Source organism: Amphibalanus amphitrite, unplaced genomic scaffold (assembly GCF_019059575.1).
Source record: "Amphibalanus amphitrite isolate SeventyFive unplaced genomic scaffold, NRLGWU_Aamphi_draft 000072F_arrow, whole genome shotgun sequence".
Lineage (NCBI taxonomy): Eukaryota > Metazoa > Arthropoda > Thecostraca > Balanomorpha > Balanidae > Amphibalanus > Amphibalanus amphitrite.
The window spans coordinates 884,506-905,656 of NW_024881568.1; the positions used below are offsets into that span (position 1 = coordinate 884,506).

General features: G+C 47.5%; 2 protein-coding genes across 4 annotated transcripts in view; both read right to left on the reverse strand.

The window, feature by feature from the left end:
• LOC122379147 (alpha-tocopherol transfer protein-like) overlaps nucleotides 1–13,910 on the reverse strand; it is a 33,967-nt gene extending 20,057 nt beyond the window's left edge. Inside the window, exons 1-6 of one of the 3 annotated variants that reach the window (XM_043361095.1) lie at nucleotides 13,786–13,910; nucleotides 11,549–11,755; nucleotides 11,107–11,198; nucleotides 10,517–10,667; nucleotides 9,904–9,995; nucleotides 7,408–7,509 (exon numbers count right to left, since the gene is read on the reverse strand). In XM_043361095.1, the coding sequence (XP_043217030.1) occupies nucleotides 7,408–7,509; nucleotides 9,904–9,995; nucleotides 10,517–10,667; nucleotides 11,107–11,198; nucleotides 11,549–11,711 (600 nt within the window). In that variant the 5' untranslated portion in view covers nucleotides 11,712–11,755; nucleotides 13,786–13,910. Of the gene's footprint in view, nucleotides 1–7,407; nucleotides 7,510–9,903; nucleotides 9,996–10,516; nucleotides 10,668–11,106; nucleotides 11,199–11,548; nucleotides 11,756–11,897; nucleotides 11,915–12,480; nucleotides 12,514–13,785 lie in introns of those variants that run through there. The other 2 variants (XM_043361093.1, XM_043361094.1) reach the window with 2 other exon arrangements.
• A 772-nt stretch (nucleotides 13,911–14,682) lies between these two features.
• Nucleotides 14,683–21,005, reverse strand: LOC122379149 (60S ribosomal protein L5-like). Its single transcript, XM_043361097.1, has 4 exons — nucleotides 20,776–21,005; nucleotides 20,169–20,354; nucleotides 16,372–16,887; nucleotides 14,683–14,985 (listed from the first exon to the last, which is right to left on the reverse strand). The coding sequence occupies exons 1-4, from the start codon at nucleotides 20,776–20,778 to the stop codon at nucleotides 14,788–14,790; spliced, it is 903 nt and encodes a 300-aa protein (XP_043217032.1). The 5' UTR covers nucleotides 20,779–21,005; the 3' UTR covers nucleotides 14,683–14,787.
• Between the last annotated feature and the right edge of the window lie 146 nt (nucleotides 21,006–21,151).

The following is a 21,151-nucleotide window of genomic DNA, read 5'->3' on the forward strand; positions in this document are numbered from 1 at the left end:
ACGCCCCCTGGCGCTGGGTGAGATGTCCCCTGCATTATAAGTGACATAAATAGGCACGTGAATCGCCTGAACGAATCAGTAGTCCCTTCGAGCCTGTAGTAGACACCAAACGTTATCGTAAGGGCCCTCAAAAGTAGTCATAAGGGGCTTCAGAGGTCATCGTTAGGGCCATCATAGTCCAGCGTGGCCAAACAAGCCTCCGTGGTGGCGTTCGGAGACCACTGTGGGGCCCTTATAGGTCTTCATGATGCTTGAGGGCCCTCGAGCCCATCGTGGGGACCTCAGATGCCAGCGCGGCCCGTGGAGCCAACGTGGGAGCCCTCAAAGGATGTCGTGAGGGGCCCTGGAACCAATAATGGGGCCCACAGAGGCCGTCGTGAGGGCTCTCAGAGTCAGATGCCTCCCAAAAAGTCGCTGTGTGGGCCGAGAGACCGGCATGGGGAGCACCCGACCGTACCGGACTCTCAATAGTCCCAGATCGGCTTTTGTCTCTCATCGCAAGTATGTAATAAATGATTTGACGGGCTGCTTGAAGAACAGCCTACGGATTTAGGGGGCGTCTTTCCCCATCAGGACAGGGGGCATCTTACCCCAAGGTACCGAAGTAACATTAAATCAGCACAATTTGTTAGCCATAAAACTACACCCTGAAGCAAACTGTTTGGGACACAGTACACGCATGTTAATGTATCACGACTATAGTAAGGGACGCAAAAATGATCTACCTTCTTTGATATTTACAATGTTTTGACGCCAAAATATTTTTTGAAAGCAGCAAATAAAAAACATGCAATCACCAGCCAGCCGTTGCCCAACTAAGCTTCGCAAATTTTTGTGCAGTTAACAAGGCAGGCTTCCGCTTTACGCTAAGATTATTAATTTCCAGGTTCGATTCTTTGTTTCCCCGCTAGAGGGGGTGGGGTGTCTTTCCCACCCTGGGCATCTTACCCCACTCTCCCCTACGTACATTTACGACCCAACACTCAACAGCTAATATCCACGTGCTGCGCGTTTCTTTTAAGAAATCGGAACCTGTCTTCTGCCTAGCCGACTATGCAATTTGGCCCCCATCGTCTTGTTCCACCCTTCGTCTTTCTTAACCCGCGCCCTGCTGGGGGGGGGGTGTTTGAACACCCCCCCCCTGTGGTTTTTCGCGAATATCTCAAAAACGGCGGCGCGGAGCGCCGCCGTTTTTGGTACACCTTATCATACATCAATTCTACACATGTTGTGAAAATTTCAGACCAAGGTCATTCAAGGTCAGGTCACCAGGTCACTCGAAGTGACCTCACCTCATAAAAAGTTTCAATGTCTGTCATAGCTACACCGAGTGACCGATCGCTTTGAAACTTTCAGCGATTGCTAAGAGCATTAGCATGTACAAAATGTATATCTCAGAATTTTGATATCGATGACCTAAGGTCAGGTCAATTTTGCGACCTCACCATTATAAGTCAATGGGAGAAAATTGAAATGCGCCTGTTTTGGACGAAAGACATTATAAACACTCCCAAACACTGAATTACAAGTGGTTTAGACACAATGAACATGAAAATGGTGTCTGTGACCCCTGTTTATGCCCTGAGGTCATCTTAGGTCACGAATGGTATCTAACAGTTTTTCGCAAATAACTTTTGATAGAGGCATGCTAGAGCGATGAAAACGCCTTAGATGTGTTCAGCTCGACGATACGGATCGACTGATATGCAACATGACCCTTTCCGGTCAGGTCATGACCTTGACCTGAGGTCAAATTTTCAAGTTGACCTTTCAAGGTCAAATTATAGTTCGTTCGATGCGTCTTGACGAGAGGAACACGATGCCGGTAAAAGTAAGCTCGTACAATGCTTGGGTCAAAAGTTATTGCAGAAAAACTGTTTCCGAAAAAATCGGCTATTTTTGCAGTTTTTGCCCCCTGCAGGCAAAACCGTTGACGTTAGGTCAAATCTGAGAAGATTACTCAGAAAGGGCGTTAATAGGGCTATCGAATGCGCTTTTCCGCGGCGCTGTAGCTCTATTGGTTCCCGAGTTATGCGTTGGCTTCTTGGAAATTTTCGACATTCGACCTGGAAATCGGCGAAAATTTGCCTTCAATGACCTCTGGTGACCTGACCTTTGACCTGACCAAAAAATTGACCGAAGTGATTTCCTCATTATTTTTGACGCTCTTTCGAACGCCGCCTTCCGCGTATCGCTACGTGGCCCAGGAGCCGAGTTAGAAGGGGGGGTGTTCAAACACCCCCCCCCCAGCAGGGCGTGGAAATCCAGGACCCCCAGCAGGGCGCGGGTTAAAGGAAAAGGGCCACCTTCGTGAAATATGAAGATATCGTTGTTTTTCATTTTGACATTATTATTTTTCATTTTCTTTTTAAAACTGGTGCCAGAAGTGCACAATTCGCGAAAAAGTATTTAAAACTATTTAACATATTGGTACTATGTTGATACTCTCTACGGCACCTACTGTATGATGGCATAGCGATGACGTCACACTCAAGCCAATCAGCGTTCAGAAGACAGACTCGTCGGATTGTGTCAGATAAGCTGATTGGTTAAAGCTGAGCTGGTTGGAGCTGATTGGTAAAAAACCAAAGCCTCGCCGCGGGTGGCTGTATTGTCGGATAAGAACGCATTCCTGGGATAAGGACGCATTCCTGGCGTATTTTCTTTTAAAATTGCCGATAACTACGAATGGAGGCCGAAATCGGCCGTAAGGAGGTAAACACATAGGTTTTCGGACACGGGCTACAAGATGGCTATCTCAGTTTCAATCCCCATGTTAAAGGTGGCCCTTTTCCTTTAACTCGTCGAAATGAAATCAGGCGGCGTTGTCACGAGGTACGGACTACTTCACGGCTCTCCGCCAGTTCGCCGGCGCTTCCAGACGTGTGGTCGGTGCATCCGTACCGGGCCGGGCTACCACACGGATACAACCATTACGCCGCGGGCGGGCGGCCCTCTACGGACAAAACGACGGCACGCATCGCGCGCGTGACGTCCGAGCCAAATGTGCGCGTCATCCACCGCTAACACCAGCAATGAGCGAAAAGGAATCCACAGACTGACATCCAAATACGGCGGGCTGACGTCCGGCTATGGCCACCTCCACAGGGAGGTGAATTACCGACAGACAGGCGCGCTGCCGGGAGGATGGGAGCTCCCACAATCGCTCCTAGTTTTTACCAAATCCATATGCCGCCGGGATGAGATGATAGCCACCGGTCACTCCGCGGGCGACAGATCGACTGACGATTGGCGGACAGGTTGGTGAAATTACACAGACACTCGGTGGCTTATCCGACCGAGGTACTTATGAAGGTTGGACGGGTAGATGTAACATGAGTCCGAGTCCTGCTGAGAAAATAATAATAAATGTAATAGGATGTCATTCTTTAATCTACACCAACACCATCAAAAAGAAGGCCAGCTAATACAAGATCACCGACTGACCGAAGCTGTTTTTCACTAATTCGCAAACAGTCCCTCCGATATAGGTTGTTGCCATATGCTTCCCAGCATTTTAGCTTTAGCCGGGATGACGGGAGCCGCCCTCTCCCCAGGTCATAGCGCCCTCTCAGCTCCCCTAGTCCCAAGGCGTGGTGACCGGACACAGCCGCCCCCCCCCCCTCCCCGGTCCCCGGGCGTGGTGGCCGGACACAGCCGCCCCCCCCCCCCTCCCCGGTCCTCGGGCGTGGTGACCCGACACGGCCGCCCTCTCTCCGCTCCCAGGGCGTGGTGCCCGGGCCCTCGACAGCGCGGCATCACACACGCATTCCGCGCCGACCACTCGGCCGCGATCGTAATCGAGCCGTGTGTTTATTGGAGCCGTCGCCGTCCGCGGCAGCGAGAGGCGGCTAAAAACGACGGCCCGGCGCACTGGCGCACCGGCCGGAGACCGCTGAGATGCACCGCGCCGGCCGACAGGCTCCTCGGAAACGGACCGCGGCCGGACCGACTCAGATACCGAGATTAAATGCTAATGACACGCCGGTGAAACGGCCATCCGGCCACGCACGGCTCGCTGCTGCCGCCGGCTCTCAGCACCGACAACGAGAGCGGCAGTTGTCACCCGGGGATTAAGTACGCATTGACGGCTTGTGGGACAGGGGCACGAAATTGCGTGCGGCGGTCATAACAATAGCGTGCACCTTCCTACTGCGGGGATGTGGGAGCGAGGGATTGGGGAAAGAGACGGAGAGAGAGAGAGAGAGAGAGAGAGAGAGAGAGAGAGAGAGAGAGAGAGAGAGAGAGAGAGAGAGAGAGAGAGAGAGAGAGAGAGAGAGAGAGAGAGAGAGAGAGAGAGAGAGAGAGAGAGAGAGAGAGAGAGAGAGAGAGAGAGAGAGAGAGGTTCATTTTTCTCTAGCTTTTAACACGGTGACTATAAATAGCTTTTAAGACTCGGTTCTTTCTCCATAAGTAATAGATGACTTTGTGTGATACCTACGAAGCAAAATGATCTAGGGATTAGAGGTGGCAAAAGATGAAAAATTTGGGAACCAGGCCCGACTGGACATTTTTGGAACCAGTCGGACCCGGTCTAAGTTGGAATCGGAACCAGTTGGACCCGTTCCCCAAAAGTCAATTAACCCGCGCACCGACGGGGGTCTGCGCCAACTTCGTACCGACGGGGGGGAGGCGGATGACCCCCCCCCCCTGAGATCTCCAGAACGGAGCAAGATAGCGACAAGCAGTAAACGGCATCGGATACGCACGGTCAAGGTCTACAATTTTTACTAAGGTCATTTTCAGGTCAGGTCAAAGATGACGTCACAGGGGTCGAAAAAGTCAAAATGGCGGCGCTAGATATGGAGAGTTTTTCTCGAATAACTTTCGAATTAGTCAAGATAGGAACAAACTAAGGGCATCATCGTGATCCTCTCGTCAATCCGCATCGAATGATATATATGTTGACCTCGAAAGGTCAAGGTCAAAGGTTGACCTCAGGTCACGTGACCTCGAGGTCATCATGTATATCATTCGATGCGTCTTGACGAGCTGAACACAATGAGACCATCCGCGCGGCTGTATCTTGTTCCTGTACGGAGTTATTGGCAAAAAACCGCTGGTGACCTTTGATGACGTCACATGACCTTACAGCTGCCCAACAGCAAAACAGACCTCAAGGTAGTGAAGGTTGATCGTATATGAAGTCATGTATGGTATATGGGGCCATTCCGACCCGTTTTAGTGGTAAAAACAGGGAGTTGATTTTTCCCCATTGACTTATAATGGGGAGGTCGCGAAATTGACCTGACCTTAGGTCACCGATATCAAAATTCCGAGATATACAAATTGTAGCTACTAATGACCTTATAACATCCTGCGACTTTCAAAGGCCTCCGACATCTACTGTAGCTCTGGCACGGTGACAAAGTTGCAAAAAAGTGACTTGAGGTTGGGTCATTCAAAGTGACCTGGTGACCTGACCTTTAAAGTTAGGAGGTTCAAACTTGCACACCATGTGTAAAATTGATGAGGGAATAGTCGTACCAAATTTCGGGCGCGTGCGCCGCGGTTTTCCCGCTATTTGCGAAAAACCTCAGGGGGGGGGGCGGATATCCGCCCCCCCCGTCGGTGCGCGTGTTAATAGAAACTACTTGTAGGTATAATTATTTGCATCATGTAAAACAGCCTTTTTCCCACTGGGAATTATCATGAGCTACTGTGTGCAAAGAAACATTCACTTCATATTTTGCAATAATGTGTAGTGTGCAAGATGTATAGTTTATGGTAGGACCCGGTTGAACCCGTCAGAAAATTTCTAGGAACCGGTCTGGACCCATATGAGTCCAGACTGGTTCTTTGGACCGGGTCCTCGGGTCCAAATTTTGGCACCTCTACTAGGGATTTCGAAGCCGACCACTTTTTGTCACATCCAAACAAAAAAGTATAACCGAGCCGATACATGTGGACGAAAATTCGAATACGCCTGTCGCTAGATCCGTGTTAGAAATAACTGTTGTTTCAGTATCATTTAATGGCCACCCAATTACTCCGCCTCGGCAGCCGAATATTGAACGTATCGGGATCACAGCATATCGCGGGGTAAGCCAGACCCTCATCTCCGAGTCCAAGTTAACGGGCACTTAACACACTTAATTTCTCATGTCACGGGATAGTCATCTGGACGGGACCGCCCTCAGCGCTCTGACGTCACGGCTGACGTCACAGGCTCATCAGATGTGTCGATAAACGATCCGAGGCTGGGTCGGGAGGAGCTCAAACGAAATGTTGGCTCGCTCGTATTGCTGGGCTTTTCGTCGCAACACGGGTAGTGAGAAAGCATGCAGTACCTAATGGCAATAATTGGAAAAAGCGCGTCAAGTCACTTAACTAAGGCATAATTGCTTGAGGATTAAGAAGTTCAGCAATAGCTGTGAATCTCAAAAGGTAGACGAAAAAAAGATACAAATGACGCCGAGTTCACTCACACCAAAAAATACACGACAAAAAAATGTGTTAAAGGACTGTCATTCGTAACAAATGTCAGCATCTTTAAAATATTGGAAACCGCTAGAATAACGAGCTAGAATGGAAACGAGGAACGATAACCACGTGACTGTGATAGAGCACACAAAAAAATACCATTAAAGGAGTCGTGTGACTGAACACCGGCCAGGCGCCGCCAATTATTATCATCGCAGATCTTTTCGAACATCCAACGATAAAAAACTTGTGGCATAAAAAGCAGCGTTGTTGACGAGTTCTAAAAGCTGCCTTATCCAAAACCTTGTAAGGCAGTAAATGCACGTCCGATGTCAAATGCAGCAATTTTACTTTTCGTTATAGCACTTTAAAATGGAACTTAAAAACAACAACCGCAACACTCCGTAAAAAAGTCCCACGTGACCGATGCATGGTGCGGCAGGATTTGCGGAAACAGCGCGACCCCAGTTCAGCACAACCCATATGCAACAACTGAAGTTGCGATAAAACACATTTTTGTGGAAAGCAATTATAAACAGTCGGTGATTCTACAAGGATTTTTTTCCCGAAGACGCCACTAGTCAACAGATCGCTCTGTTTATGACGGGACAGGGTCCCAGCGATGCCAAAACGCCTGTGTGAGTGGCGCCACCTTCCAGGTGGTCTCCGCGTGACGAGCGTCCGACGGTTGGTGGCGGCGGTAACCGAGAAGTTCTGAACAAAACCCACAGAGGTCGCCAGCGTTCACAGCGCCGAGAGGCGGCCCGGGAGCGGACAATGGCAGCTTTCTGCGCTTAGCTGAGATATTTGTCCCCAACTTTGAAGAGTGTTTGACCCGTTTATAGACTAGCGCCAGATGTCAGCTGTCGACAAGGTACCGATTTACCCTCGAAAACCAAGTAATCGGGTAAAATTGCCATAGCTAATCGAACAAAACAATCAAACCAGACTGCGCAGCGTATGCGCCGTTTTCTCGGCCCTTACCTGCAGAATAGAGATCATCCTCCTGATGTGCTCGGTGGTGAAGTGTTTCATCTGGTGGAACCCGAACCCGGTGAAGTCCTGGATGGCCACGACGCCGCACACCTGGAGCGAGAGCGAGACAAACCACCGTACTTCAAATCACCTGCACATCGGCGGATAAGTGGGGGATACACGTGACAGTGGACGGGTAACGGGCGAGACAAGTTACACACAGCGTGCTAAGTTATACCAAGCACTGCTGACAGTTGATACATCAGTCCGTCGAAATCTGACATAACAAACCGTTCGAAGTGTTTCAGCGTACGACATGAGAGGTTTGTGAGAAACCCGCCCGTACCGAATTAACTGCAGCTAACTTCGTCCCTGATAGCACGGCAAGGTGAGAATCGGGCGTTATCAGAAGGGCTACGCGCGTGTGGGAACTCATAGACAGATTCGTGCGCCTACAAAGCTCTTCTGATACACACAGTGACACCCTAGAGTGGGTGCCTATCCCACTTCAACACATCAGCTCAATCAGCCCTCCCCCATAACCCCGCTCTATCTGAAGTACGTGAGGTCTTCAGTTACATACCTAACTGCCGGGCATGACACGTCTGATTTAACCCGCGCCCTGGTGGGGTCTGTTTATAACGCGACCTGGTGGGGGGGGGGCTATTTTTTGCCCCCCCCCCCTCGTATCTCCGAAACTACTGGACGGATCCGAAAAATTCAAACAGCGTTCGAAAGGCCTGTCAAATTTGCCAAGGGAAACCAAATTTTATTGACCTCGGGGTCACCGATGACGTCACAGGTCAGGTCAAAGATGAAATGTTTCACCGTTCACGGGTCTTCTAGGGAATGCGCTATAACACCGAGGAAAACGCATTTTGTCGGGAATCAGCGATAGGGCGTCAGTTGCCTAGTAGATATGTTGCTGTTAGAGGTCACTGGTCATACCAGGTCAGGTCACAGGTCAGGTCACCAAAGGTCACCAAGGGTCACCACATGAACCCAACTTTACTAAGGTTATGCAATGCATGTTTTATGGCCAGTTTTTCATTTCCAACTCAATGGTGTTGGTTATAAGACCATCAGGTACGGTTTAGGTCACTTTCTGGTGGAGGTCAGGTCAAGGTCAGGTCAAAAAAGGTCAAATTTCAAAGTTGATATTTTTGCATAAAATGGGTATTGATTCGATGCAGCTCGTCACGGGGAGTCTAATGGTGGTCTTTGTTTTGCGCTACGAGGTCTAGAATTGCTGAAAATTGAGTTTGAAAATTTGACGTCATCAATTTTGAACAGTTTTTTCGCTATAACTTGGCCAAAAAAAAGAGGTATCGATCTCAAATTTGGTATGTAGATAGAAGGCGGTAAGGAATATCACATATATTCCGGTTTTTTCGAAATTCAAAAAACTTTTTGGATTTTTTGGCTATTATATTCAAAAAATCTATTTTTTGAATTTTCGGGGTCAAAATCCAAAAATTTCAAAAAACCGAGATAGCAGTTTTGTAGCCCTGTCCATTCTACAGCTTTTATGTCTGTATCATTTTTCTGTATTTGCAAAGCTATAGGCCTGACAGCTCTTCCCGCGAAACCCTTTTTTGGGTCGAAAACGGCAGAACATGACGTCACTCTGACGTCATTTCCGGCCAACCTATCATAGCCTTTGGAAAAATTTTAGGTCACAATGTGTAAAATTGATGTCCGGGAGGGTACTGAAAGTTTGGTGACGATCGGCGCAGTGGTTCTGGAGATATATCGAAAAGTCTGGAGGGGGGGCAAAAAATAGCCCCCCCCCCACCAGGTCGCGGGTTAAGTCTCCAGTTTCCCCAAATGTCATTTTCTGGTTCATATCCCAATGTAGGAAGGAAATGGCATGACCCCTATCCATCACAATGTCAAAGCCAGTTCAACAAACCAAGCTCAGATTCGCAGCCGTAAGTCTAAAAATGCGGCTAGTGACGCCCGCATTTTGCCGTTACCGAGGTAGCCAGCGACGCCAATCGTTTTTTTTTTCGGCCGCCGTGGATATACGGCGAGCGCCGATTGCTATCAAACATTCGGGAGCGGTTAGGTCCAAGGGTCGGCCGGCGCGGCACACGCGCAGTTCGTGATTTATAACACTCTCGAGTCGGACCGGCCGCCGGCGAACAGCCAACGAGACGCACACAGGAGACGGGACGGTCCCAGCGTTCTCTGGGGAAGACGGGACGGTTCCAGCGTTCTCTGGGGGAGACGGTTCAGTCCCAATACTCTCCGTGGGGAGCGGAGACGGACTAGCACTCTCGGGGAGGAGGCAGCGGCCGTCCATCCATCTGGAGATCCTATTCCGTCAAACACGTTTCCTCTGCGCACTCTGCGCTCCTCAAGCACAGGTTCAGCGCTCTTAGTTTATAGTTATCAGAAGAGCAAATTGCAAAAAAAGAACTCGATGTAGAATCGCCGAGCTGGCCTTGCTGCTGGTGTGTCAAACGAATAGAACCACACCTACTTTCACATCAGACGACTGACCTGAGTGGCCTGCTCCCGCGCCATGTGCTCCAGAAGCAGTACGTTCGAGATAAAGATGTCGTCCATCGTCACCGCGCTCGGATCCCAGGCGCCTGGTGGGAAGGGAGGGGGAGAGAGGGGGGTCAGAAGAGAGGGAGAGAGGTAGAGGGAGAGGGAGAACCATGCTGTGTGCATGCATTTCATAGGCCAGCAGGCACCAACAGGCTACGTAATGACACGCTAACAGTTGAATTGACGGAGTTATGCAAGGGATTTATCTTGGAAAGCTGTATCACAGATCTGTCAGCCAAGGAACGAGTGCGATAGTAAACCATCGTGAATTCGTGACCCCACAGAGACGGCTGGTCTTTGGTGAGAGCGATATAAACCCGATGAAAAATGACGTCTCGACACATAAGAAGCAAACATGGACATCCAACAATGAAAGGTCACCAATAAATAATTAAGCCTTTGGTTCGAGCAGCATTTCAACCTAGAATAGCATAGCAACATTTCTAATAAGAATGGAAGCAAATATAAATGCAACCGTCTCAGTCCTCGCACAATGGCACACCAAGACTCCCTCCCCCCGTCTTCCCGAACCGGCCACCCTCGCCCGGCGGCGGCCGCTCACCGGGGCGGAAGACGAACACGCGGCAGCCGTTGGGGTCGCGCTGCGGCAGCACCATCTGCAGGCCGTGGCGCAGCACGCGCTCCTGGGTGGACGGCAGCAGCCGGTCGAACAGGTGCTGGTGGCGGGCGCGCGTCCAGTAGTACTGCTGCAGCTGCACCGTCCGACCACAGACAGCACCGACCGTCAGAGGACACTCGGTCGGACATAATCAGAGCTCTGACTGAGGTCGAGACGGTAGCCGGAGACGGAGGTCGGAGGAGGTGGTGAGCTGAGAGGGATGTGCTGTCTGGAGTGGCCACAGGACGAGCAGGGTCGAGGACAGAGGCAGAGCTGCTGGAATGGAGCAGATGGATACAAGGAGATCAGTTATCCCATTAGTGGGTCTCATACACTTTACAGTAGGTATAGGTACTTTGTGTAAATACTTTCACCTCAGAGCAATTTGTGACTGTACGTACACCAAAATAATATGGAAGGTGCTCTCAATAACTGCTCAATTAGCAGTATAATCGAAACACAAAAGCATATTACTAAAATACCTAACGAAATTCCCATGCACAAAAAAGTGCATTTGGCGAGCAATAACTTACCATCTGAAAGCTGCTATCATAGTCAAACTTCCTAGCACGAAGAAATCTGAGCAGAAATTCATCATCCATTCTTGAGTTCAAGTCAGCATCATCTGCAAACAGCATAGAAGGGTGGCACCAAGTGCATTTGAGATAATTCAATGAACCATGGTTGGAGAGTTGACAAACAGGGCACTAAAAATGGAAGTCTCAGGTACTCTCCATCAATGTGTATGCAAGTTTAGGTCATCCATGTGACAGCAACTTTGCTGCACTGGGGTAAAGACTGAAGATATGGAAGCTGAATTTAAAAGCTAGGTACAAGATGAACAACAGCAAACAATGAATAAGGGGAACATCCAAACATAGGTAGTCTAGGACTCTAGGCAAGTCCAAGATGTGGACTGACAGAGAATATGGGAGATTATCTTACAGCCATACACAGCAAGACCAACAAACATACCAGCAACAAGGTCTCTCAGTGCTGCAATGTCTCGTTCCCGCCACTCTTCTTTCTCTTGAAGCTCTTCTTCTGCCTTTTTTCTTAATTCTGGAGTAAGCTGAAAGTCACTACTGCCAAAGACACTTTGAAATTCATCAGTTTCCTCCCCAGAGCATCCAGCCATTTCTCTTTCAATGAAAATTCCAATAAAATTTCAATATTGGGATCCTGAAAAAGGACAGAAGTTGAAGCTGCATCAAAACATCACCTTTCACCAGCCCTTTGAACAATGTTATACTACAGATCCTTCCAGTTCCCAGAGAGCATATGGATCATGGAGCATGGCATTTACACAACTATAGCACAGTACACATTGTCCAGGTGAATCTGATATAACAAACGTTGGAGTTGTGTAATCGTCGGTAGTTGTGCCAATTTTCAAAAAAGGCTCAAGGTACCAAGCCCTTAATTATCGCCCTATTAGCCTGACCTCAGTAACATGCAAGTGTCTAGAGCGAATAATCGCCCGCCACCTGACAGACTACCTCGAGAGCAACAATATCTTGTCTGACCACCAATTCGGGTTTCGTGCAGGTCGCTCAACCATGGACCAACTACTGCTGGTTTACGATGACGTTTCCAGACACCTTGACAGGGGCGACACCGTTGACGTCATCATGTTTGACTTCTCCAAGGCCTTCGACGTAGTATCTCACCCTATTCTGCTCACCAAGTTACATTTGCTAGGGATCAATACCCCCCTCATCCGCTGGATCGAGGACTTTCTTGTTGGTCGCCGCATGTCAGTCCAGGTAAAGGGAAAGACAAGCAGCCAGCGCAACGTCTCGAGTGGCGTACCCCAGGGTTCTGTCCTCGGACCAATTCTTTTTCTTATTTTCGTCAACCATGTCGCAAGTAACCTCCTCTGTCAGTATAAAATATTTGCAGATGACCTGAAGATCTACATGACAATACGCCACGACAGTCCAGCTAACTACTGTCGTGATTCACAGGCTTGTCAGAAGGACATAACGATGCTACAACGCACGGCAGAGTCCTGGTGTCTCTACTTAAATCTGAAAAAATGTGTGGTCATCCGCTTTCAAAGAAGGTCCCATGTCCTACCTCCCCCGTCCTATCACTTAGACCAAACATCGATTCAGGTCGTGAAATCCCACACTGATCTCGGGGTTCTTATTGATTCTGACCTAAAGTTTCACCAGCATGTGGCTTTGACAGTGCAAAAGGCTGCTGGCCTTACCCAAAACTTGTTAAGGTCAACTGTCTGCAGATCCCCTGATTTCATGCTCACTTTATTCAACACTCATGTAAGACCCATCATGGAATACTGCTCATGTGTATGGCACACTGCGTATATAGGGGACGTGCGCCTCCTCGAATCTGTTCAACGCCGTTGGACTAAAAAGATCTTAGGCATGGGAGAGCTTGATTATAAATCCCGGCTTAGGGCTCTGAACCAGTACTCGGTCCAGGGCAGACTTCTACGTGCCGATCTGATTCAATATTGGAAGATTTTCCACGCAAAGTGTTGTATAGATGCCACTACCATGTTCGAACTTGATCCCTCGTCTAGTACCAGAGGCCACATGTTCAAAATCCGCCACACTCGAGCACAAACTGATGTCAGGACCAGGTCCTTCAGCAAGCGTTGTATCACCGCTTGGAACGCACTCCCTGACCAGGTCGTAGGTGAATCCGACCTGAGCAGGTTCAAGGCCATGTTGGCTGACTCGATGGGTGATGCCTTGTTCTCTTATCATATGTGATGGCTATTGCGTTGACCTGTTTCCCCTAATTTGTGTTTGCATTATTGTATACGATCTTTTATTGTATGTATCATGAAACTATAGCAAAATTCGTGTTTGTCACTATGCAGGCTCTTGTTCCCGGCTTGGCAGCACCCCCTTGTGGTGTCTCCGCCGGGCGAGCCCTACGTTCGCGGGTTCCTTCCTCACGTATCCTATGCACATCCTCTATGCTGTACTCTGGAAGGCAGGGAACCCCCAACAGGTGAGTTGAACAGGTGAGTGGAGGAGTTTAACCACAGTGTATATCAATAAGTTTAATCACATCAAGTTTGGCAGCACTTCTAAGTCGATTGCAAGATCCACTGAGATTGCAGATACCTAGTGATCTAGCATAGTATATTAGGGCCTTGTCTAGCATCCAATCCTCAGACCTATGCACAATGCCCATGCAATGTATTATCATAATCCCACCCTACCATTCTTACGTACAGACTGGTTGCAGGCTGGCTTTCCCTAGAAAGAAGTGGACAACACCGCTGACTGCTGAGCTAGAGTTGTGATGCCTCACAATTGGCCACCGAGCAGTGACCGTTTACATATACCCTGGTTTACATAGCCTTGAATCAGAGCCAATCAATGGAGACATCTTATGACGTACCATATATACAAAAATAGTCGTCTGAACTCTGAACGTCCCACAAAATAATGGACGAAATGCTTTTATCTTTTTTATAAAGTAGTTTCTACAAAAGTAGAAACACATAACACCTGATCAATCTCGTTTACAAAATCATTCTTTTACTGCCTGGTGACGTCATATAACAAGGCGACACCTCATCAAACAGGTTGCCATGGAAATTAGCTGATCGTGCAAAAGGATGGTCGGAGACGATGCTAATCAATGAATTCGTGTGAAAAAAAAAATGGAATAAATACGCTCTCTCCGTCCTATCACTTGGTTTACAATTTTACTTGCACTAACCTGCCTGGCCTCGCAGCGGTATTTCCATCAATGGACACGAACGTCTGGCATTACACGCTCCGTTGCCTACAGCCAGCCCTAAAATAAAACTACTCTAAGCTTTCTTTTTAATGCTAGCTCGTCCCTTGAACATGCGAGCTTCCTCCTAATCATCGCTCATCATAAAATCGCTGCAAGACATCCAGGGCTCGAGTTAATCACGGATAATTCATGAGTTAATGTAATCATTTGCGCTCAACTACGTCCCCGAGCGTCAATTTCATTGCAAACCTCATCATGATCATCAAAAACCTGGGCAAAATCAAATTTATCGCACTTCTATCCATTGACGACTCAATTGACCCTGCAGCTTGTGCACGGTCAATGTCTACCTTTCCCCCCGCTCAGCCAGCATACCACAGTACTGACAAGTCAGCACATATATTATAAACCTCACAGCCCAGCCGGAGAAATCGATATACACAGGATCACGGTCGGATACTTTATTTCCGCGCAGAGCGAAAAAGCCATCACGACATGTCGACGTCTTCTCCGGCCTCCAGCTGCTTGAGGAACTCCTCCTTGACCTTCTTGACCTTGGCCTTGCGCTGCTCGTAGGTGAGCTTCTTCTCGCCGAAGCGCTTCTTCTCCACCTTCTTCTTGGGCGCCGGCTTGTACTCGGGGTTGGCACGGATGGCGTCGTGCGCCTTCTTGTACATACCCTCGATCTGCAAAATCAGAAACGGAAGCGTTAAAAACTGCATTAAAATAGGAAATGCAATGACCTAAGCCTAAAACAAAACATATCGAGCATGAAGCAATCAGCGTTCGTTAAGCCATACAAGTTTGTTTTCTAGCCCAAAAATTACAACTTGTTGACCGACGTTAGAAAACGCGAACAAGTCGGACAAGCAATTGACCTTGTGAGCAAGTGATCATATTTGACCAGAAACAATACGCTCCGATGATAGATGGACGCAAGATACAACGCTCTCCGTAATTATAGCTGCACGCATACCACACAATACGACTCATTCTCGTACTACCACAAATGTAACAATTCACGAAACAGTGAAACAGTATCTTAAACTACCAGAGTGAAAAGTATTTAAGAAATTATCAAAGCAGCTCTACAGCAATGATAAAAAGTATCTTACTTTACTGCCCTTTAAAAATGTTCAGTCCCTTTTATATGCATTCCATAGGTACGAGTCCAAAAACCGTGCATTCACCGGGGTTACGATCAGACATGTGCATGAATCCGAGCGATGGATCATGATCTCAGTGTATCTCCAAGCAAACTGCACGTTAGGATCTATGATCCCATATTCGGATCCTGCGTGAATAATTTATATTGGATCTACGACCTTATACGATCTCACGATAAACAAAGAACATGGATCTATGAATTATGAGTGCATCCCACCATGCACAACATTTGGAACGATGTTTTATAGAGTTCCTATGTCAATACGTGCCACAAAATTATGGATGACGTGCAATCACATAAAATCACTAAAACAGAACGTTTGTGAGTTGCAACAAGTGTTTATTTCTGTGTTGACAAAAAAGTGAGGATCTATGATCTCGCTGGATATCAAGCAAAAAATTGCACTGGGATTCATGATCCTGTCGGTTCCGAGATCAGGATCCGTGGTAATCAGATCCCAGATCCATTTTCTCGGATCCATGCACAATGTCTCGTTACGACAGATAACATGCATTTTGATACGGTGATTCATTGCCCCACCATTGTCGTCATCGGCAGCCTTGAGCATACGAGCTGCAATTTATAAAATGACGACCCTCACGGGACCAATTTTCGTTTTATTTCAAATCGGACCAGATAAGAGGAAATTCTTTGACTGTTCCGGGACAGAAACGGGCTGCCAGAAAAAAATCCACTATTGTTATCAGACTAGACAAACATCCAGACACATTTTACCATGACGGTTACGACTTTATGGCCTGTTGCCTACTAGGTCTTTGCCCACTGATGACCGATTGACTACAACTCTCGTATTACTTAACACAACCAAAATTACTGTAAGCCCGCAAAGCACAACACCGGTGGCGAGGTCTGAGCCCCATTTCCCGACCCCCGGTCTACTTACGCCGTCAGCAGTGATGCCGAGCTTGATGAAGCGCGCGAACTGGCGCTTGTACGCTTCGTCGTCGTCCTCCTGCAGGTGCCTCATGTAGTTGGCCACGTGCTGGCCGAAGATGTAGTCGCGGTGCACCTTGGCGTCGAAGCTCTTGCCCTCGGCGTCGTAGCCGGGGAAGCGTTTGTTGCTGTGCGGGATGTCCAGTCCGCCGTCGACGGCGCCCTTCATGGCACCGAACACCTTGGCGCCGGTGGTGGTGCGTGCCAGACCCACGTCCAGGTAGCAGCGGAACGCGCCCGGACCGTCGTCCACCGGCTCCACCAGGTAGTCGTCGCCGTCCACGTTCTGGTTGCCCTCATAGACGGTGTCGAGGGCGATCTTCTTGAGCAGCCGGCGCGCGATCAGCAGGCCGGTGCAGTAAGCAGCCGCGTAGTTGGTGAGCCCGACCTTGACGCCGTACCGGGGCAGCTCGTGGGCGTATGCGGCACACACGATCACGTCTCCCTCCAGACGGGCGTACGCTACCTGCCGAACAGAAAACACAGACACCGTCATCAGAGGAAGCATCAATGCACCCTGTTGCTGACAGTTGGACAAGTCAACTGGGAATGGCCGCTCGTCACACGTGAAGTTCCGTGTCACGGGAGCCACCTGCCTTCCAACGGCGACAGCTAGCGCCACCAAGCGGCCCACGTCGAGGCTGCATATAACGCATCTCCGGAGTCTCGATGTGAGACATTGCAGGACAGGACTAGAGGTGGCAAAATGTGGACCCGAGGACCCGGTCCAAAGAACCAGTCTGGGCCCATATGGGTCCAGACCGGTTCCTGGAAATTTTCTGACGGGTCCAACCGGGTCCTACCATAAACTATACATCTTGCACACTACACATTATTGCAAAATATGAAGTGAATTAAGTGAATGTTTCTTTGCACACAGTAGCTCATGAGTATTCCCAATTGGAAATAGGCTATTTTACATGATGCAACTAATGATACCTACAAATAGTTTGTATTAATTGACTTTTGGGGAACGGGTCCAACTGGTTCCGATTCCAACTAAGATCGGGTCCGACTGGTTCCAGAAATGTCCAGCCGGGTCTGGTTCGAGTCTGGTTCCCAAAATTTTCATCTTTTGCCACCTCTAGACAGGACCAAAGCCATCTCCTCCACGCCTCCCCGATCCTGGCCGGGCGGTCTCATTTGTCGTGAGTAGTTCCGATGCGACACACTCTCGCGTGATGGAGTGACCGACAGACTCAGCACCAGCGGCGTACCGGCATAGCCGCCCAGACCAATGTCGCCCCGGTCCCCATCATTCTTATTAGGTACTCTTCCGGCTCTGCAGGGTCTCATTAGACAGGAAAGGTCAAGCCCTACAATAAAGCAGCGAACACACGTCCCCGCTATCTGTCGGGCTTATTTACGAGCTCGCTCAAACCACAACAAATGGCGTATTTTGTGACATTCACAACACTTTGATCCGGAGCAATCGACAATACGACAGTTCCAATCATATTGCTAATTGCGTAGCTCAAAACCAACTGCATGCTGATTGGTTGACGCAGGCCTCTGCTACAGCATTCTTGGCATTCTTTCGTAAGGCACTAAATTCCTGCACAAGGCAAGGATTTCGAAACGAGAAAGACCAAATCTCCTAGGGTGATTGTTGGGCCGGAAAAGCTCCTGATTTGTGCTGGTCTCGGCTCAAGCTACAAAACTGCTAGTTCAGTTTAAAACCCCACGTTAACAATCGCACGGATAGCGGGGTGGGGGGGGGGGGGGTCGAACGATCCCACTGTGTTTTTTTCTCGCGAATAACTCGCGTAAGAAACGGTCGATCGCGACGACACTTTCAGTACCCTCGGGTTAATCAATTTTACACGTACCCTGAAAATTATATGACCCTAACCCAAATGACCTTGGACCGGTGACCTATTTCTCGAGACCATGTTTGGCCTAAATCGCGATTCGGCGTATGTCGGCTCACATTATCCGCGTGTTTGCTGTGTTTTTGTAGTTTGAAGCGTTCAAACATGTAAAATGGTGCTGGTCCCATGCATGCATGCTGGTGGGTGTCAAGGTCACGTGATGGTTAGGTCAGGTCACTGACCTCTGATGATCTTAGTTCACTTTTTCGAGTTAAACATGTTGCTAGGCTAGTTTTGGAACTGATTTCGAAGTTAGAAACAATTTGAACATTTAAGAACTAGTTTTGGTGCCTTCGTAACATGTTACTAAGCCGTCAGTGATGGTGGACACCTACTACGAGTACCCGGCATGACGCCTGCTGGTTCAACTGACCAGACCTGGCCTAAATGCACAAATACATCAGCTGCGCTTATAACTTAAATGAAATTCGTGATCAGCACCCCGAAAAAAAAAAACTAACAATACGAAAATGTAACATCCCGATTTTCCAGACTTTTTGGTCATTGACCTGAACTGGAAGGTCAAAAATGACCTAGGATGACCTAGGACCTTGAAATTGGGTATCATCGGCTTCCTCTGGTCATGGGTAACACGCTCGTTTTTTTCGCAAAGCTCTAGCTCGATCAGGGGCTGAACGGCAAGGGGGGTCCAACAGACCCCCTCCCCCCTATACGTTCGCGGCTGGCAAACCCAAATACAGGGCGAAGGTCAAAAGTGGCAATTTCCTTTCAACTTCAACAGAAGCGAAGATATTAGGATGTCTCCATTATTTTTCACAATATCAATGATCAACTTTTTCACGTGACTCATCGTGAACTCATCGCCTTCGGCGACTTTGCGCTAAAATAACCAAGAATGGCGATTGGCGATTTTCGTGTAAGCAGAACTTGCCTCAGATGTTCAATTTTGCAAAAAAAAAAAATGCAGAAATGACTTGAAGATCCATATGTTCCTGGTTTTTATTGCTTATGTTCTTCTAAAAAAGTGACTCTCTTAGTTCACATTTTTAGCTGAATAGGGCCCTTGCATGTTAGGACAACCCAACATTCATTGATCTGTGATAAACTAGCCAGACCTAAAATCAGATAGGTTAGTTAGTTTCAACAAAATGCTGCATGTAAGAAAGGCAGTATTGAAAGATTTACTTTAAATTTTGGTCCCAGAAAAGAATTTAAATTTCATTATTCATTCACACAGTCAAGTCAATCACACAGTCCAGTTCCTGTGTTTTCACAGTCAAACACAGGAACTGGACACATGCAAAGGTGTATAGCCCACAATCATATTTTGAGGTAAATATCAGTCACACGTTTTAATACCATGGCAGGAAACTTGGCAAAATCCATGAGCTTGAATTTACATAACCTGAACACTGAACATTTTTGACTAGCCTGGGGCCATAAAATCATCTGCCTTCCAAAGCAGCCCCAGGACCATCCACACAAGACACAACTGTTAGTTGTAGGACCAACACCTGCCACAGGTGTGACAATTAAGCCATTGCCATGGCAGATCGCATAATCCATGGTTCCTACTTCCTACAATGTTATTTGTCATGCATATAATTGTAGACCATTAACCTTAGACACACATCAAAAAGTACCCACAAGTTCAGGTATTTGTTCAGAAAAGGTCTAATCTACAATTATGGTGCTCTGATACAAAAATGCAACAGCAGAAATGAAATTATAGGTTGTAGGTTCCTAGGTATTCCCATTCTACCGTTCTTCTGCTTTACTGAAAAATGTATTACATTAAACTACAAAATACCTACTGCACCTTATAGGACTGTTGGTAAATTCAAATACCTTTACAATCAGTCATCTTTTATAAAGCATTCACCAATTGGCACATAAATTCTTAAAAAGGACTGACCTGACAAATGATGTCCTTGTTGGTAAAGCGGACGATCAGGCGATACTTGGGAGTGTTGTACTTGTTCTTGTCCTGAACAACCAACCTCTTACGGGCATAGTAGTCAGTCTTTCCCTCCCTGCGCCTCTTGAACTTGACCTGGTACCTCTTGAAGTAGGCCTTGTTCTTGACAAGCTTGATGAAAGCCTGGAAAAACAGCAATTAAAGAATTACTACAAATTATCAAAATCTACTGCGTAATTTAAATACAATATGTACAACATATTGTATTGTACATATGTATATGTACGATATATATACGATATATATATATGTATACAATACAATAAAATACTAGTCACCAACAAATTAAATAGGAATATTCCTTTACCACAAGATCTATATTTTCGGAACTATATGCTTTTGACATTTTAATATCTTAAATCCTAAACAGCAATGCTAACGGTGCTTCATTCTTTCTATGCAGCATGGCGTTTCAAAAGCGGCGCACACATCGAACTAAAAATACAACGGTAAAGCTTAACGTTAAATAAAACAAAGTACACGATCGAAGAGCAGCTTCATCCAACTATGTTTATTCACAATACCGGACGCGTTATGCACATACCATGGCGAATTTCACAGAATCGCCGGACAGTAGCCTCGGCTGAGGGCTCACCACCGGAAAAGGGCATTATAGAGGTGTCTTCAGTAGATTTATCTTGTTTTTTTTTCTTTTTGTTTTAAATACCTATTTTCCCACGAAATTTCATTTCGTAATATTTAAAAATTCGAAAAAGCTTTTGTCACATGACAAAAATAACTTGCAAATAAAAATAAAAAGAAACTTCTCTTTCTAAGTGATTCGTAAATAGCGCGTTTGTTACAAAAATATAGTGTTCAGCTATCCTCGCTTATGGACCTCGGTCTGACTTGTCCAATCAAAAGGCATATGTTTTGCATGTCTGGTTTATTTTCTATGAACGTTTTCAAAAATATTTTAG